The 25,758-nt window shown below is 45.8% G+C and overlaps 1 protein-coding gene, 2 long non-coding RNA genes and 1 pseudogene across 3 annotated transcripts; 3 read left to right on the top strand and 1 right to left on the bottom strand.

Annotated features, from left to right (window-relative positions):
* Positions 1-2,523: 2,523 nt before the first annotated feature.
* Positions 2,524-3,542, bottom strand: LOC119304960 (annotated as a pseudogene).
* Positions 3,543-5,354: 1,812 nt separating this feature from the next.
* Positions 5,355-7,719, top strand: LOC119306774. Its single transcript, XR_005149034.1, has 4 exons — positions 5,355-5,904; positions 6,572-6,659; positions 6,746-7,033; positions 7,634-7,719. It is a non-coding gene; the product is annotated as an uncharacterized LOC119306774 (long non-coding RNA).
* A 13,582-nt stretch (positions 7,720-21,301) lies between these two features.
* On the top strand, positions 21,302-25,666 carry LOC119310647 (phosphatidylinositol glycan anchor biosynthesis class U protein-like). Its single transcript, XM_037586320.1, has 7 exons — positions 21,302-21,472; positions 21,601-21,658; positions 21,744-21,785; positions 24,781-24,824; positions 24,927-24,983; positions 25,232-25,252; positions 25,637-25,666. The coding sequence occupies exons 1-7, from the start codon at positions 21,302-21,304 to the stop codon at positions 25,664-25,666; spliced, it is 423 nt and encodes a 140-aa protein (XP_037442217.1).
* LOC119306773 lies at positions 21,956-24,361 on the top strand. The gene is made up of 4 exons (XR_005149033.1): positions 21,956-22,341; positions 23,187-23,389; positions 23,490-23,620; positions 24,065-24,361. It is a non-coding gene; the product is annotated as an uncharacterized LOC119306773 (long non-coding RNA).
* Positions 25,667-25,758: the final 92 nt, after the last annotated feature.

Below are 25,758 nucleotides of genomic sequence, written 5' to 3'. Positions count from 1 at the left end.
TCAAATGCCGATTTTTTGTGGCCTCCCCTCCCCCGACTCCGCCTCGCGCCGCCTCCCCGGGCGGCGGCCGGGGCGGCTCCTCCGCATCCTCTCCTCGCCTCCACCCCTCCGTTCTCCCTCCCCCGCCGCCGCCGGACGGCGCCCCCGGATCTGGCCGGGTGGCTCGGCGGCGGCGGGCCCTCTTTTCCCCCCCGCGCAGCGCCCTTCCCGGGGCAGGGCTCGGCGGCGGGTGCAGCTCGGCGGGCGGTGGTCCGGCTTCCTGGTGGCAGGGGCCGGCGGCCGGCGCGGTGGTGGCGCTGCCTCTTGGCGGCGGGGTGGCCTGGTGGTGCTGGTGGCCGGCGGCGCGCCCCCGGCCCAGATCTGGGCCCTTTGGGCCCCATCTGGGTCCTAGCGGGCCGGCGCCGGCGTGGCCTTACTGTCTGCGGCTCGGTGTGGAGGAGGAGCGGCTCGGATGTGGGCGGTGGCGTCGATGGCGTGCCGGCAGTAGCGCGAGGGCGGGAGCTTTACGGGCCCACGAGGGCTCGGCCGGGCCTGTGGGCCTACGGGCCTGGTGTGCTCCTGCTATTGCGTCCGGACGGCTACCGTCGCTGACGGTGGAGGTGGGGCCCTCCCGCGTGCCGACGGTGCTGCTGCCCTAGTCCCGGCTCTGATTCTTCGCCGTGTTGTCCTCACTTCGCGGTGTCGTGGTGAGACGGCGTGGGGGCCTCTTGACCGTGTTGGCGCTGGGTGGTGGTTGATTTGGTGGCTGGCTCTGGAGCGCCTGAGGTGCGGGTTGGAATCGGGGGAAACCCCTGTCGGCTTGGCCGACACCGGCGCGGTGGCGCCTGTGGGTGCCTCCTGACCTTCCTGGAGGGCGTCGGGGGCTACCCTTCCTCTCGCCTCGTCGTGTACCGGGGGAAACCCTTGGCAGCAGCGTCGTCATCGTCGCGATCCTTCTTGGAGGTGTTGATAGGTGCCGGCGCTTCGGAGTCTTGGAGCCTAGTGGAAGATCCCGGTGGGCGCAGCGTTCGCGAGGCTTCTTCGTTTTCGTTGATCCGACGTTGTCGGCATTTGTTTCTTTTACTCTTTCTCTATCATTTCTTTTGGGCGTGACTGTGCTGCTTCCGCCCCAACACCTATCCTTGTACGGCTTGGTTGGTTGCTTTGTATACAAAGCGGGGGGAAACCCCTTTTCGGTATATATCAAATGCCTTATGTCAAATTGTAGTGCACATGATATTTTTGTAAAACTTCCTTGTTATATCTTTCTAGGAAACAAGCAAATTCGCTGTGTTCCACATATATTAGAAAACAACACAATGACAGAGAAGCCACACAGATAATCAAAGGGCAATGGATTGAAAGATGAATGATGTAGGGAAACTTGGATGGAAAGGTCTGCTAGAGGGGTGAATGGTGTTTGTTGAAAAAGGGAGGAAGATGCTTGTGTTGGTGGTCGCCGTCCCCGTCGACGATGCCGTAGATATAACTTTTGTGGTTGTTGTAACAAAAAAACAGTCCGGTTAGCACTACACTAGGGTGCTTGATACGAGTTTTCAAATGGCACTAGCACGCGATGCTGCCACGACGCCACCGGTCCACCACTCGGACCTTGCTGGCCTTCCTTGCCATGGTCTCCCTCGCCAGTTCAAGACCTAGGGAGGACGGAACGATATTCTCGGGAGACCAGAGAGGTAGGGATGTGGTCAACAAACCAACAATTGGACCACCTGCATTGTATGCTGCTGGCTTGCAAGCTAGGGTTTGGAAAGATCAGGCTAAGATGATGGATCGAACATATATCTCACGAAGAAAGATGGGCGAGTCTAAGAAAGATGGGAAAGTTGAGGCCTTTGAAACATTGGGTGGCGATGCTTTTAGACAATGTTATTAACTGATTATGATTTGTGCTGCTGCTCAAGATGTTCACACTGCTACATCGAACTTCCATTGTTGCCTTCACGGACGTTTTAGCGGTCATATATTGTTAGTTTGCGTTCTTTTGCTACTGAATTGATAGATGTTGGCTCTTTTGAACTTGTTAGGCTAGTGGTTAGGTGCCATCACCATCAGGTTTTTGCACCATAGTGCATGCGTGGACGCCGTCAATGCACGGTGGGTTTCTTGTTAGTGCTTTAAACCAATTTCTTCCCTTTCTCATTTCCCCGATACCTTTGTATGCTGGGAAGATGTATATCCTTTATGAGGACTAAAGGAAATGGCTGGGATTAGGTCTGTTAAGAAAACGAAAGTAATGGTTACACTTTTCGATGAATAAAATGCTTAGAGCTAGGTGTTCTTGCAGCAAAGTACATGCACCGATCTCATCAGACAGGAATTTTTTTTTGATTCGTCAAGTATTTATTTCACGCTTAGGAACAGAGGAATTGTATCACTAATCATTACGTAGTGTAATATGAATATATGATAAAAGAATATCAATTACTTAATCTGCTGCACTGCACAAATGGATGGCTTGTTCATCAACAATGTGCAATCAACAAGACATACACGCACACTCGGATGCAAATTTCACACTGTCGCTCACATACACGCACACTCGGTCCTCACGTGCGACCACGCCGTCGCCGGGGCAGGGCATACCCCTTCCATGTCGTTGCCGAACAGCTCCTCCCATGTGCATTGGAAGCTGCCGTCATCCTCCTCCACCGTCTCGACGCCTCGGTGGATGTCGCCATGTTCGCCGGCTAAGGACTCCTCCAATGTACAGTCGCTGCCATGCTCGGCCACCTTAGTATTTCCCTAGAGCGTCAGTCCTAATTCTAGAAGCATGTCGGTGAAAAACCCGCCTGGATCCACGCTGCCGTCGTCCACTACTCCGGGGGGCAACGTCTCGTCGTCTTGGTCGGACATGAACGAACGCTCGAACTCCCGAAGCGTCCCGCCGGCTTCTTCTTCTTCTTGGATGGTCATTTCTTGGCGGCGTGGGGTTTTGGGACGTGGAGCCTCTGGATGTTGGACCTCGGCGGCCGCCTTCCTCTTCCTCTTGGAACCGGGGGCGTTGATTACCGACGCGTAGGTAATCTCCTTCTTGTGGGGTGAGACGTAGATCTTGCATAGCACCAGGCCGGCCGCACCGTCTTGTTCGTCGTCGTGGTCGAGGCCATACTCCTTCACGCACCACCCAACCCTGGTTCTAGCTGCTCCAGGCCTCTTGATCCCAAAGGAAAGATGGTCGATGAGGCCGACCCGTTTACCTTGAGTGTCTAGCACGGGCTCGCTCTTCTCCGAGTGCCAGTTGTAACCCTCGTCGTGGTCGACGACGCGCTGTCGTCTCCCGCTGCGGCCACCTTTGGTCTTGTGACGACGGACCGGTGAGAAGAAGTACCACACGCCTCCTTTCCCGTCGTCCTTGTCGGAGCCAGGCGCGTGGGCACGGTTCTCGATGAGGTCCCCGGGTGGCGCGGAGTAGACGTCGTCTTCGTGGATGAAGCTGCTGAAGCGGCCGCGGTCTGCTCCGGCGATCCTCGGGCGGAGGAACTGGTTGATGAGCTCGTGATCCTGGGGACTGAAGGTGGAGCCGACGGGAAAGAGCTCGTCATGGCCGGCCATATTGAATCGCCTTCCCTTGATCAGAGCTAGCTCGCGGACGTACTTCTCGTCGCCTTGATCGGAAGGAACTACGTAGCTAAGGAAGGTCCGTAGGTGCGCAACCCTAGCTAGGTAGGTATATATGGATGGATGGCGACACAGGGCTATGTACGTGCCTTCCTTGATCAATTGTTCAATACACTACTAGAGTGCTTCGGACTCAGGAGCGTCTTCAGTTCGTATACGGATTGCTAGCGTACGCATCTAGTGTATATACGGTCCGTAAGGTGTATTATATATACGTACTTCTCTCCTTGTATCGTAAGCGTAGAACGACCGCAAGCTGAGATTCAGCTCTTGGAAACGCACGCGAGTCTCCATCCATGCAAACGATCGATCTAATCCAATGGATCTCTCTCTGTCAAACGCACGGCTTCGCCACGCAAACATCGATCTAATCATCCTTAATTAATAGTGCTTCCCTCTCGCAAAAAAAAAAAATTTAATAGTGCTTCCCGTCTTCAGTTCGTATCCGGATTGCTAGCGCAGTGCATATCGCTAAGGGATTTTGTTTGCAATTGCATGCAACGAGCAAACTCCAGTTGGCTTCTAGTAAAACTTTGACCTTTCCTTTTTTTTTTTTGCATTTCTCTCACTTTTCTCTCTTCATCACATATTTTTCCGGCACCTATGCATGCATGGTACTACTCACTCGGAAAAAACACATGTTGCCTAGTGTTTTTGCATAAGCCGAGATTTTTTCTTCTTTGGTACTCCCCTTAACCTAGTGTAAGCCGAGAACCTTCCAAAATACACACAGCAACTGCAACCGGCAACTGCGAGCCGAGTACCCTTTGAAACCACACGGCAACTGCGAGCCCCCAGTCTACTATCACTACAAAAAGAAAAGAGGAGCAGATCCAAACAATCACATCCATTCATCATCAAAATCTAATGGCCCTTAGTCATTCTGTGTTTAACGCTACCAACCACACAATAAGCCACAATCGATCGATCGCTAATCTGCCCCGCAGTAAAAAAAAAGAAAACCGCCCGCACGACCTCCTCATTCTCCTCCCGCACGACCTCCTCCTCCTCCCGCGCCGTTCGCCTCCCGCAGCCGCGCCCTTCGCCGCAGCCCGTCACCGCCGCGTCGCGTCGCCGGAGCCACGGGAAGCCTCTACGGGTCGCCGGGAGCCCACCCCCGCCGCGGGTCGCCACCTCCCCAGCCGCGGGAGCCCGCCCCTGCTGCAGGTCGCCGCCCCCCCAGCCGCGGGAGCCCGCCCCTGCCGCGGGTCGCCGCCCCCCCAGCCGCGGAGCCCGCCCCCGCCGCGGGTCGCCGCCTCCCCAGCCGGATGCTCCTGTACTCCTGAAGTCCTGATTCTCCAATCTACATTGGCTTGATACAGCATAGGGATTCAGGAGAAGGTCAAAAGAGATTGGTACCAGGCTTTGTGCCACTGCCCACTTTCCTTGATTGCTAAATTTATTTTATGCTTCTGTCGACACTACAACAGTCAACAAAGCAGGGAACCAATCCAGCTTCAAGCTCCAGGTGCTTTTGTTTCTAAATTGTTTGTGTGCTAAGGTGTCATCTAGCTAGGAATTATTTATCGAGGAATGACTCCATCTACCACACTTCTCAATATCACCTGGTATGATTCCGGTGTCGAGTCTCCTCACGTAAGCGTGTCACGGACACAACTTAAAGCCTTAAACTGCAGCCGCTCCTTGGGTAATGATAAGCAACTGCTACTCACATCTCACTCATATTGTGCCAACAGTAATTTTTGTTTATCCTACAGATAAAGAAAAACCAAAAAGGCAAAGGGAAAATGCCCGGTATGAGCAAAATAAAGAAGGGATGTTAGAAAGCTAGAGCTGTATTTATTTTTCAGTTGCAGCTTAGCTAATGTTTCATCTGGTTTATTGCGCCAAACTTTTGTCTCAGGTTCTTTTATCACATGGATTGCACTCAGTCCCAGTTTATACCTACATATGATATTGCATTTACCCTTGTACCTTTCAGTTCCATGGTTATTGTAAAGCATCCACTATTGTTGTACACATACAAGTAGTTGTATTCACTAATCATCTTTTGTTTCCTATTATCCTCAATAGGATGCTATTTTATGCTGATCGAAGTTAGTACTAATACATAACTTTGGTAGTCCGCAGAACCAAAATCCTTTGACCTGATCTCTTTGCAGGTGAAAATTTATATTTTACTACGCAGATGTAGAGTTGGCTTTTATATAAGGAAATAAGATTCGAGAAATAAGCAACTTAAACACAGCAATTGAAGATTTCCAAGTCGGATTTACCAACTTCAACAGAGAATTGGCTTTTGTAGAAGGAAATATGATTTGAGAGGTAACCAACTGAAGATTTCCAAGTCAGATTTCTACATGCCTAATAAGTGCATTTTATTTTTCCACTACTTCCAAGTCAGTTTTACCATGTTCAGTTGAGAACCAACCATGCTTGTACGGAGGAAAAATTGAGCAAGTACTGTTTTTGTGTGTGCATTTTTTTCTGACAGAATCATATATGTCCAAATATATGTCCTCCTCCCCTCACGTATAATACCAGTAGATGTTAGAAACTGGGCTTGGTAACATCGCACTGTTGCTTATATATGATTACAAGTATCACATACCAATATATGTTAGAAAGTGGGCTTTGAAATCTGCACTGATCTTCACAATCATGTCATCTGATAGAAGTCTATTGAATTTCAATTATATTTTGTTGTATGTTATCCGTAATGTAAGTACAGATAGGAAGTTCCATTTTTTTTAAATGCATCACAAGGAGGATGGTCACCAATGATTTGACATGATAAGATGTTTACATAATTATTTGTGGCCATTTGACATGATAGGATGTTTTTGAAGTATGACAAACTATGACATTAGCAATACTTTTATTTACATATATTCATATATCGTTATATACTTTGGCTTGTGGAAACTAGGAATTGCTTTCGACTAACATGTAATGGCATTTCTGAGAAGGGAGATCTGCATCTATGTTACAGGGATCGGACGGGAGAAATAGAGAAGGACAGACGATTGCTGCAGGAGGAGCAGGAGTCCTTGCACGTGGACACCCTCCCGTTCTCCCAGGTAACACCATGGAATCCCATCGTCTAATTTTGGTCGCTCTTGTGAGTATTTATTCCAATCATATCCCATATCCGCTGAAACAGAAGGTGATCCGGCTACCATGTCATGGATTCAGGGTAGTGTGTGGGATTTCCAGTAGAAGAGTAGCTACTCACAAGCTTGATGCCGCAAAGGCATCTTCCTACTCTTCTGAGAACTTCCACCAATAAGCTCCACGCGCTCCTACACCTTCTTATGAGTCAGTAGAAGAGTAGCTACTCACCTTCCTACGTCTCTGTCATGTAGTTTCTAACGATCTTTTATGTGCCATGTCGACAAGGCCACAAGGGTGATTGATAAAAAATCCAAGCAGGCTCCATGTGAGGTGAATCAAGGTAATCAATATGTAGTGAATGGGATAAACTCCTCTCCCTCGTGTTGTTGAATTCTCCGTTCTATCTTTTAGGCTGGTTGATGTGCTTTGATTCGTGATCTGGGTCGGCGCATCTGTCATTTTCGGTTGCAAAGGCGCACTAGCTCATGCCTCACTTGGGTGATATAATTTTTTTTGCGGTTTCTCGTAAACTGCAGTGTGTTATGCAGATGTAAAAAGCCATTCAGGTTCTGCATCCTGCCTAGCAGGTTCTTTGTTATGATGCAAGAGGAATTCCTTTCTTATTGACCCTTCAAGTGGGAGTCTTTTAGAGGCAGCTTTCGTGCTTTTGCCTTCTACTGGAACTCCATGCAGATTCTGAGTTCAGGGAGTGTATTTGGCCTTCAGAAATAAAGAACTTTATTATGATTTTTGATAAAAGAAATATGGACTTCCAATTAGCTTGAAGGTTATCGATTATATGCAGCAAGGCCATTTGATTAAGTTGTCTCTTTCTTGACACCATTTTCTATGCAAGCTATTTGAATACATATTTTGCAAGACAAAGTACAGAAGTGTGTTTGGGTGAGGTCCAGATTAAACATCTCACTTTTTGTTTCAGAAATCATCTCTACTTAAGTCCAAGAGGTCACCAGGTGAAGGGATGGGTAAACTATCAGGTTGCATTAATTTGGAGCTATGAAACTGGTAAAAGGATTATAGTTTCTACTAATTTATCACATATTATGCGTCTTTTCTACTTTAGACTAATTATTACAGTAGAATATATTGGCAATAGACTGCCATTCTCACCTTTGGTATTGCATATTTTTTCTTGACAGCCTGTTACATTGGAACTTGGTGAAGAAGTCGTATTTGAGTATGTTGACATTGGCAAAAGGTACATGCCGCATGCTGAGACATATATACGTTGTGTGAGGCAGAGGTTAAATGATTTGTAAATAAAGAGAGACAACAAGGATTGGTGAGTTTATAGTCCCACTTTTGTACTGTTTTTATACAATGACAACAATGAGCGACATATGTACTTCTCATCCAATTAGTTTTCTAGCATGTAAATGTAAGTATTTCTTCATGCACGTGAGAAAGACAAATATTTGTTCCTACATGTTTGAGGATATGTATAACCATACTATGGAATGCAATTGTGCTGAGGAGGAACGAGGAGGAGAGATGTGTGCTGCTAGACATATTAGCAAATTCTTAGTTCAGTTGATTACATTCATGAGTATTCTTCTGCTATTTAAAATGGATAGATTAAAAAAATTAATTATACCTCCATTGGTCAGGGGAAGAATGAACACTAAATGTTGTCAAGTGAACTATATTGGTAAGGATCTCCACGTAATAAGTGTTATTCTTGCTGCACTGGCTCGGGCATCCGCATTGTCGGTCGACGGGTATGTATGGGCCGTCGCTTGGTACAACCGCAGGGGGAAGGGCTGGCCATTGAACTACATTGGTCAGGACCTGTAGGTAATGAGTAGCATGATTCATGTCTTATTTTGGTGATAAAGATATGATATCGACGCAGCCTGATGGTTTGCTGCGAGCGAAGCGATGCCGTTCTGTGAGGGAGGTGAGCAGCCGACGACAGCTGTTGTGAGTCGGGCGAAGTGGCACTCAAATGCTGGAAGCGGTGTCGCGGGGCGGCTGGCGTCGGCTATGGCGATGATGCGGAACAGGGTGCTACGAGCAGTGATACGGGGACCGATGTTTGCTAGGGAGTGGTGTAGCAAGTGGTGCTGAGGGAGTATAGAAGCCAGGGTATTAGGGAAAATCCAGGGGTGCAAACGTCTCGATCGTACAACTCGAGAAGGGGGCCGATCGCCGAACGTGATCGCCCGGCTAATGCCCGGCGTCACCCTATTGGGCAAGGGGCATGTTGATTCATGAAACAATCAACACGTCATTATGACTCGGGATTTAGAAATTTTATTTTTGAAATGATATTATGACATAGAAATAATATGTTTCATTGTATAACATGTTTTCAGTCGAGACGTACGTTGCACGTGCAAGCTTACTAGTAAGACAAGTATATCATCAAACACACACCACTTACAAAAAAACTCGGTATATTCTGTCATGTGGTCAATCCCACTGCAATTAACACAACAACGGTCTCTATAGGTCAGGTGTCCTCTAACGGCATATTCGGCTTACATAAGCCTTTTCTTTTAAAGGAAAAACATTTTTGAAGAAAATACCAAGCATGTAAGCCGAGTGTCATGATATAACACATTTGACTTAGTCTCGTATATTTTCTGCTCTACACTGGCCACTTCCTCTCCCCCACAATAAAATCCACGTGGTGCACCCCACTGGCCTCTTCGCCTCAACCCATCGTCGCCACCTGCCTCCACCCCTCTGTCGTAGTCGTCGACGCCGGCTCCACCGTGCCGCTGCCACTACTAGGGAAAACTCTAGCAGTAGCGTTGGGCTTTTGCCTACCAGTAGCACGGGTGGCCGCGTTACTACTACGTCGCTACAGCTAACTTGTAGTAGTAGTGTTGGTCTGCCCAGTGCTACTGCTATATAGCTGTAGCGCGGGACTCCACCCTGCGCTCCTAACCTACTGGCGCTACTACTTCTTGTTAACCAGCGTTACGCATAATTGTTTTTCTGCTACGTATTTGCGATGTATTTGTACAGATTTTATATAGTAGTCTAATCATATCATAAACAAACAATATTCTCATCATATTATACACATAATAGTCTCATCATATCATCACATTGTCCAACACAAATGATGTCTCTCATCATCATCTCAATATAGCGATACAAGTTATGCAACATGTCTCGAATACGAGCAACTCCATGGTCATCACATACACATGTTTCATCATCTATATCTAAACTATGATACAGAAGAGAAGAGCGATCACTATGAGCTGAGGCGTCGGTACCGATCCCTCTCTCGCGCAAGCCTGAACCACAAGTAACTAGCTTCTGCTTCGAGTCTACTATCGAAATCTCTCTGGTTGCCGCCCGAGAACTCCGACACTTGGGTCTTACACCCTAGCCACTCGTCGTACACTCCTAGAACCTTCCCTACATACACGACGTAGCACTTCTTCGCCATCTATAATCTATATACCTGCATCGGCACATGATGAATTCATCAATAATATGCAACATAATCTATAGTTGAGCAACACAAAGAGACGTAGTCAGCAAAAGTAGAAGCAACATATCGTAAACATAAATAACAAAGTTCATCATATCCAAACTAATTTACTAGAGTGAACTATGCTAATTGAGGAGGTCAGTTTAATTACATCACAAAGTTTTGTCGTGCATAAGTTCAAAGTTTTGTCATAGAGAAAGTAGTGATTAAACAGACACATTGTCATCGTCAGTCACTCCAACATGTTGTGCCATTCTTCCAAATTAGGGAGGAATGATCCAAGCTGCGTGAAAGGCTTCAGGTTGAGACGTTGAGCAGCTACGCGTGTTCGGACGTCTTCCCGCGACATTTGCCCTTCTTCGTAGAACATCCCTGTTTTTTTGACGACCTCCTTCATGATGACTTGGGCACGTTCACGCTGGATGTGATACAACTCCCCTCAGAGTTGATGATCCGGTACATTTCCTAGTTTCTTGGCCCATTGCAGAATATCGGCGTCGCCGAATTTCGGTGACATGTGAAGTTTCTGTTGATCCCTTCTGTACTCCGGAATGTGGTTGATGGCGTAGAATCCATCACTGAGACTAACATTCGGTTGCTGATGCAGCAGAAGTCGGTCTTATGGCCGAAGCAAGGCGCGCAGTTCTTTGTCTTCTTGACCGTGATCTCTCCACCCCGTTGGCCGTAGCTTAAGATACCACTGTCGAGAACACTCTTGATGTGTGTGTAATCCTTTTTCTTTATGTTCTTCAACGAGTCCAAGTAAAGAGCGTGGGAGAATTGGGGGTAAAGAATGATGAGGACGGCGCACAGTACACCTAAAATTAGCCTCCACGCATGCAAAGGAATGACTAAAATTTAAGAAAGTATGTATGTGTCACAGAGGATATACGCGGATGACTTACATGGGATGATAAGGCGGGAGAATAGACTCCTTATCCTTATTGGCGGTCATGAAGTCGGCGATGTAGTTCCTCGTATATTTATGGTGCTCTGCGCAGACTGAGATATAAGATATAAGATATTCGCTCACTCTTGATGATGTAGTTCATGTACAAGGCATAAAGGCGGACGTAACGTAAAATCTAGCTTTGTCATGTGAAACATATTGAAGAGGTAACCAAATTGAAGGAATAATTTATCCGCGGGGAATGTCTGGACGTACAACATTTGTTGCGGCACGTTAACCATGTAGAGCGGGTATCCTGGATTTTTCGAGACGAGAAGGCTTTTCTCTCTCGACAGCACATCGTCATGAAGTCTCCTTGGATCGTCATCTATGCCCTCTAGCGCTTTCTTAGGTAGGATCGGATCACCGGGGACATAGAATTTCGCCGCGCCTTTGGTAGGTATACGGTCTGCAACCCGAGGCTACAGAGGCAGCTGGATGATGGAAGCAACTTGGGCGCCAGTAGGGCCTTTCCTCGATTTCTTCCTATGCTTCTAGGGTACCGGAACTGAGACTAACATACCGTGCCTGACCACCACCCCCGGTGTTGTCGGTTACAGCATTGCACGACCCTCACGTTGTTGATCCTGGGTTGAGGCGGCATCTGGAGGCGTGTCATGAGAGGATTGCATGAAGAGAGACTTCTCACAATCAGCCTTAAAACGTTCCTCATCCAACAATTCAAGCATCAACTCATCACGCTCAAATCCTGAGTCGTACTTTTGAGCTATCAATTCTCCTTTGTCATAGCCGCCAGTATTGAGAAATCGTAGAGGGTCATCATCCTCGTCCATGACATCATTCATTGCTTCTTTGACGTCGGCGACGTCGTCAACCACTAGTAGAGCCTCTTCCTCCCGTCGTCCGCTATCACTCGGGATGACAGGTGCCGCCAATTGGGTAGGTGGGGTGGTGTTAATACCTTGCTGAGGTGTTCTCATTGGTGGCCGCCTCCAGACGCAGGAGACCCTTCGGCCACAACAGGACCCAACTCTTGCAATCGCCAAGCCGCGGCAGGGTCTCATCGTCATACTCCCATAGTGGTACCGGAGGAACCAAATTCTTGTGGCCCCTTTGACACTGGCCACGAAAACCTTGAGGAGGCCATTGGGCATCGGCCGGTTGCGGAACGAGCGTTCCCTCGGCTTCACTATCGTCGTCTTTACCGCGTCCACCTTCTGGCCGATGATGGTGTACGGTATGGTGCACGGGGTTTCGTTGGCCTGCAAAGACATGTCTGCGATGTCAGACATCCGAAAGGAAACGGAAACGGAAGATTGTGTGTGTGTGTGTGTGTGTGTGTGTGTGTGTGTGTGTGTGTGTGTGTGTGTGTGCGTGTGTGTGTGTGTGTGTGTTGAAGAGGGCCGATGTGAAAAGTAGTTACCGGGAGGGCGTCGACCTCAGCCAAAGACGAAGCCCCGCCGAGCATGCCAGAGACGGAGGACGGGCTGCTTTGAGCAGGTGCGATTGCGTGAGCAGGTGCTGGTGCGACATTCACCAAGTTGCTCCCGACTGTATACTACAGTCGGCGGCGATTGCTGTTCTGGTGCCTTAGTCCTATGAGGTCTTAGCACGACGACTTCCCGACTATATACTTCAATAATGTTTGTCCGGTCCCGATGTGGGAATGGCGACGATGGCAGTGTGCCTTCGGCTCGCTTCAGTGTTTGTAGTCGTCGCTAGGTGGTCTACAAACCTGGATGTAATTCTTATTTCTGATGTCCTTTGTACTACCTTGACATTTGATGAATAGATTAAAAATTGTCTCGTACTAGGTACGTGCCCGTGCGTTACCACGGGAGGAATATACAGGGATATATCTTGATGTGAATGAATAAGCAAAGGAGATTTTGCTTTGTTTATGAACCATTGAACTTATGGAAACTTTGTTGTAAGACATTGAAGGCCAAAGAACATCGTAGTGAAATATAATTATCTGAATGACATGATGTTTTTACAGAAAATAAGATATCTTGTCTGATAAAGAAAAAAAATGAGAGGCAATAATACAATCCATTTACAAGACATGTTTATCTACCTTTTTTCCATAAACCATCGGTACCCGAAAATGGCATTCCACGTGCCCACGCACAAAATATCACAATCTTCATGATTTGGTTAACTGGGAGTAGGATTAAATAATTAAAAGATGTGGCAAATCAAAACAGATGAAGTTCAAAATTCACATCTTTTTATTTGATAAAATAATGTGTTGCGCACATAAATGTTCAGACAGAATAATATGGTACTATCAAAATGGAGAAGATGAAACATTAGGACGATAACTTTACAGTAGATTGAACCATGGTGTCACATATACGCATACGTCATCACATCAGATTTCGCCTTCCTTAATTCCACGTGACCCATTTGAAGCACCCAAGAACAGTTTGGAATTTATATCTCAGCTAAGTGCATGTATGTACTAAGTAGTGAGTACTGACGGCCAGAGACAAATAGAAAAAGCGCAAACACGCACCTGATGCTCGCTAGTGCAGCGGTTATGTCCCTCGACTTTGGCTGCTTCAGGTGTCATCGGCGTGGTTGAAGGCTTCAAGCATCGCTGATGCCTGGATTAAGGTAGACTATGGCTCCCTACTCGCCATGGGCCCTTCTTGCTTTGGACTTTGGGAGCTTTAGACCAGCGGATTGAGACAAAGAATAAGTGGAGGCTGTGGCCGGCGTCGCAGATTGGCGCAGAGTGGCGCGACATGGAGGTGGTTCCATGGAGACGGGCACGTCGGCGTGGCGGGTTAAGAAGCGGAGATGTAGTAACGAACGCCACGGCTGTGCAGATGTTGATTGCACTGCAGATCTTGATTTCGACCAGCCACGCCGCGTTCTCAGTCCCTGTGCCCCTCAAGTCTGCCCCCTGCTCCCTCGACCAGCCACGCGGCGTTCTAACATCGCCGCCGCCGTGCGTCGTTCCAGGAGAGAGGACCAAGGAGAGAAATGATACATGCTTAGAAGAGAGAAGAAACTGGTACATCGCTTCCGCCCCCGCCGATGCTCCATGACTGCCACATGATCTCTCATGCCGCCACAGAAGAAGAAACGAGATGGCGGACGGAATAAGGTTTCTTCGGTGTACTCATTGTGCCGATCTGAGCGCTGCTACGGGAGATGCTCCACATCATGGCATCGTCTCCAGCTCCCTCGTCAAAGGAGAAATTGTTGTCCAAGGGCGCGGGGTACAGGAGAGATTGTTGTCCATAATTGATGTGAATTGAAATTGATTACCAAAGAAAGAGATTAATTACTATACGAAAATTGATTGTTTTACCAAACATGGATCAGAAGAAAAACTGGTCGAGGGGTGAGGGATAGCGAACGGAAAAGGATGGACGAAGAGTGGGACGTAAGAGGGGATACGGAACCTTACGATTCTTTTAGGTAGTATATATATATATATATATATATTGTTTTACCAAACATGGATCGGAAGAAAAACTGGTCGAGGGGTAAGGGATAGCAAACGGAAAAGGATGGACGAAGAGTGGGACGTAAGAGGAGATACGGAAACTTACGATTCTTTTAGGTAGTATATATTGTTTTACCAAACATGGATCGGAAGAAAAACTGGTCGAGGGGTAAGGGATAGCAAACCGAAAAGGATGGACGAAGAGTGGGACGTAAGAGGGGCTACGGAACCTTACGGTTCTTTTAGGTAGTTTATAGTAGAGATAGAGATAGAGAAAAGGAAAATTGAGACACTTATTTTAGGACGTATTTTAGGACGGAGGAGTATATACAAAAATTGACCAAATCCTAAGTGCTTATTTACATAGGAGTAGTAGAGCTTACATAGTAATTTTTCTATAAAAAGTTTGTACTCGCAAATAAGCGCGTAGCGTAGCATACTATCGATCGAGCCGTCAATCCATTTTCTATTAGTGATCGCCGATCAGGTAGGTATTTTCCTTCTCAACCCTAACCTCAGGCCGCCGCCGATACACGATGTGGGCGTGGCGATCGCTCCTCGGTCAGCCTCGACACCTCCTTCGCTCCCGTCGCCGCCCTTTCCGCCATGGTGCGAGCCAGCTGACAGCAGCTCTCGGCAGAGATGACCTGATCGGCTCACGAGGATACACCTCCAACTCCAACTCCAATGGCGATCTGCTCGCCAAGGCCAACCGGCAGCATCTGGCGGCGGCGGCGAAGCGGCATCTATACGTGGTTCTGGACGACCACAGCGACGGACACGGCATCCACAAGCTGGACCTCGCCAACGACGACGATCTTGACGGCAGCACGGGGCGCCTACCGGAGCCTCCGGTCCTCCGCGTGGCGCTTCCCACTGTCCGCGACGATGTGCAGTTCGCCGCGGTTGGCAGCAGCATTGTCGCCACATCTACCAGCATCACCAGAGACGTGGAATGGCCAGAGGTCAGCGTCGGCGGCGTCGTCATCTATGACACCAAGACGGCGGCGCAGGTCGTCTCGCCTTACCTCCCGAAAAGCCTCCTTGACGGCTGCGGCTGCACGGCAGCCATTACAGTCGGCGACAGACTGTATTTGTTCGAGTCATGTGGGTTTGAGAGATACTACAAGTACGTTGGCCACGGCAAAACCATTTTTGCATCGGGCTTGCACTGCCTCACCGCCCATGCAGCCGGAGGAGACGAGGACAAGCTCTGGAATTGGCAGCCGGTGTCCGCTTCGTCGCAATGGCGTTGGAGTTGCACTGAGAATCTTCTGATGCTCCCCTTCGACGCGGATAACATCTTGGCGCATGCGGTGCGCGCCCCGCTAGGAACGGCCCCGCACGACCATGAGATCTTGGTTTCCGCTTGGCGCTGGGACCGGGACGTGAACAAGGCCACTCGCAAGACCTTCTCTTTCAGCACGACAAGTCACAAGTAGACGTGCCTTGGCGACTGGCGGATGCCCGTAGTCGGCCACGCCCACTACGACCATGGTCTCGACGCGTGGGTCGGTCTCGACGCCGTCAATGATGGCTACCTCTGCGCCGGCAATGTCTTGAGTGCTCCCTCAGAGTGGAAGGACGGCAGGGAGAAGCTGTTCTGTCTCAAGGAGGACGACGCGGCTGGCTGGAGCCACGTCGACACCAAGCTCGTGCCCATGTCATCTCCCGAAGGCGGCGGTAGCGAGTACTGTCTCATGGAGCGTCTGAGACCCAAGGTGAACGACCAAGACAAGTGCTTGGTTCAGTTGGTTGACGCCGAAACCTGTCTTCTCCGGCTGACCTCTTTTTGTGTGGAGCGTGGCGAGGAAGGTGAGCCCGTGGTCACGGCTCACCGCCGCGCTCGCTCTTACAGCGTGTCTAGGTACAATAATTTTTTTGAAGCTCAAGCATTTTGGATGTAGTCAATTCTAAATAAGTCTGCAGGTTCCAAATTTACTTTCATGAATTCAGAGGTTGTTGCTAATAAAATGTACTGTGACGAATTTCAACTTTGGCAATCCTCACATTACGGTTCCTATATTTTTTCTCGATATTGTATCAACTTGGAGATCCTGGGTGGGCATCAATCATCTCTGTCTCTAGCAAGTTTCGGGGTTTAAACCCAAAAGGAATAAAAATCAGCGGCCTCTGAAATCGATGAATTTGGAAAATTCGGATGAAATAACCAAATAAAATTTAAAGATTTAGATGAAATTCAACTGGCTTGGGATAAAAGTTTGATTGAACTTTTTTCAGCGCGATACAAGGTAAAGATAACTTACACAAGAATTCAAGGGCAATGTTTCGGGGTTTTTTATACAGGGAGTCATAGGTGGGCATAGTTCAGGAAAAAAATTCTATGAGACCAGGTCTCACGGATTAGCAGGTGAGACCCATCCTGATGGATGACACGTGGCATCCACAAATCACAAAGCATCCACCCCACCCCCCACCTGAAATCAGGGGGGGAGAGATTAGATGCTTTGTGATTTGTGAATGTCACATGTCATTCATCAGGGCGGGTCTCATCTGATTTATATGAGACCTGGACTCATATAATTTTTTTCCCATAGTTCACTCCCAGGCTGGTCCAAAAACTTTTATGGCCATGACAAGTTTAAGGGGGGCAAATCCTATTTGTCACTTATCGCGTTAAATAGTTGGGCAATCACACAAATTTAGCCAGGCGAGCGACCAACTGGGCAGGCGCATTTAGCTAGTTAGTGGGAAGACTGCAACTGTAAATTTTCTGGTTTTAGGAACCTTCTAGAATGTTTCAGACTATTTTATTTTCTTTTCTATTTTTCTATTTCATTTTTCTCTATTGTCTTCTACCTTTTATCCTTTCCTTTTTCCATTTTCTAGTTTTTATTTTCTTATCTTTGTTTTTTAATGTACTCAAACTTTGGCAAATGCTCATTTATTAACTCAAGAACCTAACCAAATGCATGAATTTTTTTTTTGAATTTCAGAAAGAAAAAAATCAATCTTATTTTAAAAATTCAAGAATTCTTGTTCTGTTTTTAAAACATTTTTAACATTCGAGAATATTTTTGTATTAGAGAACATTTTCAATATTTGAGAAAATCTTTCAAATTTAGGGATTTATTAAAAAATTGAGAACATTTTTGTATCCAGGAGTATGTTTTAAATTCATGAAGATTTGTTTTCTAAAAAAATAATTTTTGAAATCTCTAAAAAAGGCAGCAACCGTTTGTGTAGAAAAATGGCTGAAAAAACGAAAGCAAACAAAATAAATAGAAGGAAATTCGCTAGAGAAGCGCTCAACGCCATATTGGGTCCGTCCACCACAAAATTATCTGTGTGTTAACCCGTTATTTGCGAAGAGAGCGTCAAATACGCGCCCCATGAGCCATACATGTCTGCCTCCACCAAGGGAAAATGAAAACTTTGTCAATGAATGAGCATCATTATTGAACTCTCCATTCATGGTCGATGTTGACCACCGAAACGTTATCTTATTCTGAATTATCTCTTTCAGGATCAATCGTGGGGTTCTCACCGTAGATCCTTCGATCATGGAAGTATGGAGAGATAAGTGACATATTTTGATAATAGGTGGACCGTCGGGTGAACAAGTCTGAAAAAAACAATTGATGTTTAGCTAACAGTCAGTACAAAACAGCATGCATTCTTATTGGGCACTCCAAACATACGAGTGTTTATTTTAACGGGTGAAACTGAATGTTGCTATATTTAGAGCGAAGAGTATTATTCTTTTATGGGGTAACTCCTGGGGAGCCCTTCGATGGAGCGAATTATTGTGACAATGCAGGGCAATCCATAATGATGAATTTAACACACACCCCTCCCCCCATCCATGTTGAGTTTCATCAACAAGTATTCGGAGAATCTTGACGTGTATTTCTAGGGTAGCACTTTCCAAGCAAGGTAAAACAAGGCTGTCGCGAGGACAAAGGGGGTGCCTCATGTTCTCCGGCATCGACAGACACAAGCGCACGATGGGTCGACATGTTGGTCCTGTAGTGCGCGCGAGATGGGGGTTGGGGGAGGGTTGTCGGGCTCAGGCTCGACCTTCGGCTTGCTCATTTGTACCTCTTGTGACCTAGATAGCAAGGCTAGCGACTTAGAGTTCATCCTGTAGGCTGCCTTCACCAACAATTACAACTCCAAAACCCATATCGCATCCTTTGTCCTCCATCACTCACAGGCCCCTACCGCACCTACAAGCTCACTGCCACCTTCACCGTCATCACCTCCACTGTGATCCACCTTACCATGTCACCTAGCCACGCTAAGGAGGTCCTTGACATGGCCAAATTAGTCACAGCTGACACCTTGACACCTCAGCCAATGCCTTCCTCTCGGTTCTCCCCACCGCATGTTCTTTTTTCGTCGCGCGATCTCTCAGCATCTTGCTCTCCCTACCTCCACTTCCATCCTTTGACTACCCGCCACGCTTCAATGATATGTGATTGTGAGCTGCTTGAACCTACTTCCTTTCGCCAAGAAGGAGGTGATCCTTGCCCAAGCATGATTCCTCCTAGGATGCGACACTAAGTGGTTGCTCACCACCATCCCGCACTCGCTCACGCTCATCGGTCGATCGATCTGCTTGGCCTCATAACTGAACGACACAAGCCCAATAAAAAATCCACGCATGCAAAGACAAACCAAAAAGGGTGGTGCACAAAATTAGAGACACGAAACACCACCCCACCACCAGTGCTATATCTTGCTTAGCACCAACTCGCCTATGTGCTCGCCTTAGTAGGCCAGCCCAGTAGAGCAGTTTTGGGAAGGTTCGATAGACAAAGTACAGACCGGTTTTATAACCATCCGTGTTATTGTTTTTTTTTCTAAATTTTTCTGAATTATGGGCAAGAGATGAAGGGGTGGGAGGATTAAAAGATCTCAGAGGATGCCTGCTAAATGCTTACCAGAATGTCTTAGAAAGGCTCTCTAGGCTAAAGGACTTGGTAAAGTTGCTACCAGGAGGAAGTTGTGGAGTTGAGGGTTGGACCTGGAACCATGGTAGGTTTGTTGAACGGCGACCGGAGCAAGCACATCCCGCGAGGAGGTAGAGGATATCAAAATTGCACCTTCGAGGAGTCCACTCAAGCTGAACATATGAATATCACACTGTGGTGATCATATATTTAGTGCTCTCACATTTTCAATGTTGTGGATCATGTCTCAATCTTATTTCTTACTTTTTTGTGATAATACCAAAGCTATTAAGGTAGTGTAATCGATTAGCGTGCCTTATTATTTTTCTCATCTTACTTTGATTACATCCCATTACAGATGATCATCTCTAGTGACTAACATGTATTTAAACAAACTAAATCAATCAATGGTTGCTTCTAAACAAAAAAGTGAACAAAAATCAAAATCATTTCTAAAAATGAAAGGATAAAAACTCTCAAAGATAGATTCCTCATGTAAACTAATGAAACTCAATATATGGGATGAGAGGCCGCGTAAACAAACATGTCACTCATAGTTGTACTAGAAATTCCAACGACCTAAAATGGGGATATGGACAAAGCAGTAATTGACGTTAATGAGCATCCTAATCTTCCCAGATGCGGATTGTGTGCTTCCTCTAGGGCTTAGACATATTATCCTCTATGTGATATATTATCTAGCTCTAAGACCGGAAAGGAAAATCCAGTGTCAATGATATGCATCTCTACTCCTAAAGTCTCAGTTGGTAGGCCGATACCCACGTTTTTTTTTGCCTAACCACCCACCACCCCCTCTCACTCGGTTTTTTTCCTCCCATTACTTAAAAAAATAAACCCCACTAAAAACCGTAGGATGCCACTTTTTTAATATTTACTTCCAGAAAAGGGAGGCGTGTTGATTTGGATGCCGATAAAAAAGGAATCGCCTTGATTTGGCTATCAAAAATAAAGAAAGGTCTTGATTAGTCTTCCAAAAATAAGGACACACCTTGATTTGGCTTGCAAAAAGGAGGCGTCTGTGACCACACTGCCACTGGGAACCTCCGTTTCATTACGTCCTTCGCTTCACCTCTTGGCCCACTGATTTTTATTTGCCGAACCAAACATCCTCTCGCCCCGGTTTTCTGTGTCTCCGGGGACACCCACGCACGCAATACCCAAAAGGTGCAAGCCAAAGAGAGGAAGGAAGAAGAAAAAAATGGAATGGTCCGCCCGAGCCGCCCGCTTCGCCGCGAGATCGGTTTTCTGCCGGGCCGCCTCGTTGTCCTATTCCACCGCCGGAGCCGCTGAGATCCTCCGCAGGTAGGTTTTTGCTAGGCTGTCCAAGATATCGATTGATGGATGGGGTGGTGGCTATGGATTGCAGGTCATTTAATACTTTTGTAGCCAAATATCATGTGAAAGAGTGTAATATTTTATGTTAAGACTTTCCCCATTCACGGTTAATTTTAAAAGAGAAATGAACACATCTCTTTTTTATCATTTCAATTTAATTTTGGATATTTGCATACTCGGATCAGCATTATTGCCATCTTCTCCATTTCCCCAACATGTGAACTTTGTTGTTTAGTCAAAGTCATCTTTTGTTGCAATTGACTGGCTTTTATCTGTTATCAAATGCCTACTATCGACTTGTGTGCATTGCAATTGACTGTTGCCAAATGCCTAGTATTGACTGGTGTGCATTGGTTTTGCAGGACATATGGTTTTATCCTTACAGTGAATGATTTATCACCTAATATTGGTGTGTTATGGTAAGTCTTAAGAAAGTGTAATTGGAAGGAACCCAAGTATAGTTTGACTCGTCTAATTCGTTTGAGAATTAATGCATGTATTTCTTTGCCGAAGTCTTCGACTTCTTCATAAGCTTCTTTCTTATAGTCTTTAATATGAACATCATTTTTATGGTGTTGCCATTGGCTATCCATTTGAAGCATCGACCGTGCTTCCTTGCCTTTGTTTACACAGCAATTGTCGCCATGCTGAAATCGTATCCCTCGGTGAGTATATTTTACATGGTATTTCTGATGCATAAGGACCCCTTGGCTGCATAAGGTTGATGTTTAGTTTTGTTTCATGTTTTGCTCTCTTGTGTTTCATTCCTAAATTCATGATGCTTATCTTGAAGGCTGGAGATTCAGCTCTATATCTGGGACTTCTAGGCCTATTCGCCAATGGATTAGCGGGTACCTAAAATGCCAGTATTGAATATTATTGAATTAGTGTCTAATATCATAAGAAATTAATACTCTTTAACTTTGCATCCTGTAGAGATGCAATTCATCTTCTTCTTATTTTTTGGATATATTGGGAGCGACTACAATAGAAAACGGTCCACAGGTGCAAAAATAGAAAAAACAAGTCTGGGCCTTCTGATCCTGGATGAACGGTCCAGATTCTAGTGGACGGATCTGAGCGCATAGGTACTTGGTTCTTTGCAGAAAACTCCCTTGCTTCTACTCGTTTTGCAGGAACGTGGTTGGGCCTTCTCTTCTTCCTAAGAACACAGCAACGCGAACCCCAATCCCCAACGCGTAGCCGCCAGCTCCAGCTTGGCGACGGTGGCGGCGGGCCAGATCCGGTGTCTAGCTGGGCGATTGCGCCCGGTGGAGGTCCAGATCCATCCACGACCGTCTTGTTGCCGGCGTTCTGGCTGCCCCGGCGGACCTCCTCTGTCCGAAGCTGAGACCTTGTGCGGCAAGTTCTCCAAGGTCCTCTGCTGCGACCTCCATAGAAAACTCTCATTCCATTCTTTCTCCTACCCCAATGAGCCCATTCTCCACACGTCGCCTGCACCCCCGCATCTAACTCCACCATCTGGGAACGTCGTAGAAGAAATCTCCAGTCTTCATGTATGCTTGTCTGAAAGGTTGATACACTAATTTTCATACTTGATTCTGTAGCATTTATTTAGGAAATCACTGTTGTTCAACTTTTACTGCAAACTGTGCATGCCATCTACTCCTCGCAAACAAGAACATAATACTATGGACAAAATTTTACACTGTAAAGGGAATTGTGCTTGGAGTTCAGACTGAAAGTGCGAAGTATTCTGTAACGAGACTTGTGCTTGGAGTTCAGTCTGTAAGTAATCTATGGAGTAAAATTTCATACTTTCAGACTTGTGCTTTGACGGTCTGGAAGTACTTCTGCTTGTACCAAACTTCATACTTTCAGACTGACAGTCTGAAAGATAACATTCGCAAAGATGACAATCTAAAATTACTTGTGCTTGTACCAAAATTCAAACTTTCAGACTTGTGCTTGGACAGCCTGAAAGTGCCAAATTTTACACTAACTTGGACAATGTGAAAGTCTGAAAGTACCGAATACTTGTGCTTCGACATGTCATCTACGACATACATATTATTAGTACTTCAAACTTCTTCGGCGTAAAGAGTACTCGCAGTACATAATATTATTTAGAAATCATTTTGGTTCAACTCTTACTGCAAACTTCAAGCACAATTCTGTAGCATATCAACTTTATTTAGGAGGACATGATATTTTGACATATATATCTGAAAGTGCTCTTGCTTTAAAATAGTGCTTGGAGCATATGTTGTATCCTCTATGATAAGATTAAAAAATTCTGGATCTTTGGGAATGATATGAATGGCAATCATATGAACATTTTGTGAAGGTATATATTTTAATCGTGAGTAACAGTATCTTGGAAGCTTACAGAGATTTTTATGTTTTGACGTGATTAAGAAGTCAGATATTTGGATTTGGAGTGAAATGCAATTTCTGCTCTGCATATGATGGATAGATCAAAGCTCGTCGACTAGTACTACGTTCGTCCTCCGCTGTTTTGTTGCTGCATCTCGAACTGAAAATGGAAGGAAGTGGTGGGACGTCGCCTTTAGGAGAGCCCACCGTTCCAGTAATCCCAAACTATGTACCAACACTGTCAGGTGAGAAGGCACAGTCTAAAAAAGCAGTAATATCATGTCATTACCTAATTTTTTCGTTAATCCCTTCTTTGATGTTTTTTTGCTGAATATTTGTTTGCAGTCGTGGAATCGGCCAATAGTGTCCAAAATCAAGATTTGAGTGATGCTACCTCATTTGCAGAAATAAATTCCCCAATGCTTCTCATTCATGATGCGAGTACACCAAAAAAGAAACAAGCCTTCTCTCAAGAGGTACCAATGCCGGTCACAGCTTGTTATACCCACTAAATAAGCATTGCATTTGTCACTTGCCTCCATCAACAGAGGTAGATGAAAGTTATGTGAGAGCATATCATCATGTGAAACAAATTGCGCAACTGAAGAATCTTCATCTTTTCAAAAGAAAAATAACCATTTTGTGGTTCACTTGTTATAGGTAATATTGTTCTTCTCGAACTTATGACTGCTCGTGAGTGATTAAACTGTCCAGTGGCTTTCTCTGTCCAGCATAGACGCATTTAGGTTGCATTTTGCAATGAATTTGTCTCTACTTTTCCTTCCATGTGGTTTCTGCAGCAAACAATCAAATGGTATTGTTGATGCATATTCATTTCATTAGATAACGATGATTAAAAAAATTAAGTACGAACGCATGACACTTGCATGGACCTGTGCTAACTGAATCTCGTTTGTTAGGTCTGACTTCTCCCAGCACAAGAAGATCGATAAGCAAGAGGCACTAGTACTGGAGGCAAAAGGCTGTAGCTTTTCTGTTGTGTACCAAACAGAGCAAACTTGATGCAAATTCTGATGGCAAGCTTGTTCAGCAGACAGCGGTGCTTACTTTAGTCCTGCATACTCTGTGTTGTCTGTGATGTACCAAAAATGGTCCTCTCATGTTATGTAACACTTTATATGTATGTGTGTCGTCTCTGTTCTGTTCTGTTCTGTCTGGGATAGTGCAATTTAAAATGTATGCGTAGTTATGGTTTAAAGTGGATGGATTAATTTTCTCATGTCTCAAAAATTTGTGATGTTCTCATACATTTTAGTGACGAACATGTTTGGATTTCTTGCATGATTCTGAATGTAGCAGAAGATACTAATGAAATCAAATATATATATCAAATTTCATACAGTACATATGCAATATTTTCTGGACCCGGTACAGATTTGAGAAATTGTCTTATTTATGAGGGACAGAATGTTTGATATATCAGAAATTTGGGGTGGTTATTGCAAAAGTTACCTTCCATATGTAAATACTAGTAGGGGGTTTTGAAGAAATGTACACTTACAACCCTCCCACTCAATCTGTACCAATCATCTTCGATCCGATGGCCATGGTTCGTTTTTCTATTCTTTCACCGTACACCCTTTTTCTATTGTAGTCGCTTCCGGATATATTGGAGTCTCTCTCCTTAGCCCTGTTATGCATAACCTATGGATCTGGAGGGTTGGTCTCTCTCTCTCTCTCTCTCTCTCTCTCTCTCTCTCACACACACACACACACACACACACATGTTGTGTAGTGTTACTAACATGAAAATGTTGACAGGGTACTGGAAATGCAAATTTCTACTTCGCGACTGGTTTGGCTTGCACCTGCCTTCAGGTAACCATACACCCCTTTGTGAGCACAATATTGAATGTTCCTTAGAATGCTGGCTGATTGTTCCTTGAGGTAACATGTCAGCTAAAGTATCGTGTTTCTTAGCTTGCTTAGAATGCTGACTGGTTGCATTATGTACAGTTTTTCTTACTTGACCTTTTGACATCTTTATTGCACTACTTCCTCTGTCTGGAATTAATTGATGCTCAAACGGAGTGAGTATAGTTTAATGTTTGTCTTTTTTTTTGCAGACTGTGTTGGTCGTAGAGACTGTAAGTTCAATGATAAAGCATGATAGGAAACTAAGGCTACTTATAAAAGCTTAGCATGATTCCTTCCTCAGAAGTTGAGGATGTCAGAAGATATTTTTTCTTCTTGCTGGTTCCCTATATACGATGCGACCAGGTGATCGTCGTGTGATTTTTGGTAGATGTAGTGGATAATGTTCCATATCATCATGTTGTATTATACCATCCACAGTTGTACAGATTGCTTAACCAAGATTAGAGAAAGAATCTAGCTAGGTTTCTCCCAGCAAACAAACTTGTCGGTACTGAATTTACTGCCTTGTCTAATCTGTATGAAATCCATCCCTTGTGGGAAATCGTGTAATATGTGCCTTTTGGAACTGCACTGAGCAGTTTTTTTTTTGACAGGTTGCGCCGTGTGAGCTACATACAGATTGAAATGAGTGAACAAACACTATAGCACGAGCAATGCTAGACGTACGGGCGGTGTACGGAGGATTTACAGGCTCGTTGGCTGTGATTGGTTGAAA

Source organism: Triticum dicoccoides, chromosome 5B (genome assembly GCF_002162155.2).
Source record: "Triticum dicoccoides isolate Atlit2015 ecotype Zavitan chromosome 5B, WEW_v2.0, whole genome shotgun sequence".
In the NCBI taxonomy this organism is placed as follows: Eukaryota; Viridiplantae; Streptophyta; class Magnoliopsida; order Poales; family Poaceae; genus Triticum; species Triticum dicoccoides.
Note: the sequence above shows the minus strand (reverse complement) of the source record. Positions and strands in the feature narration are given on the sequence as shown.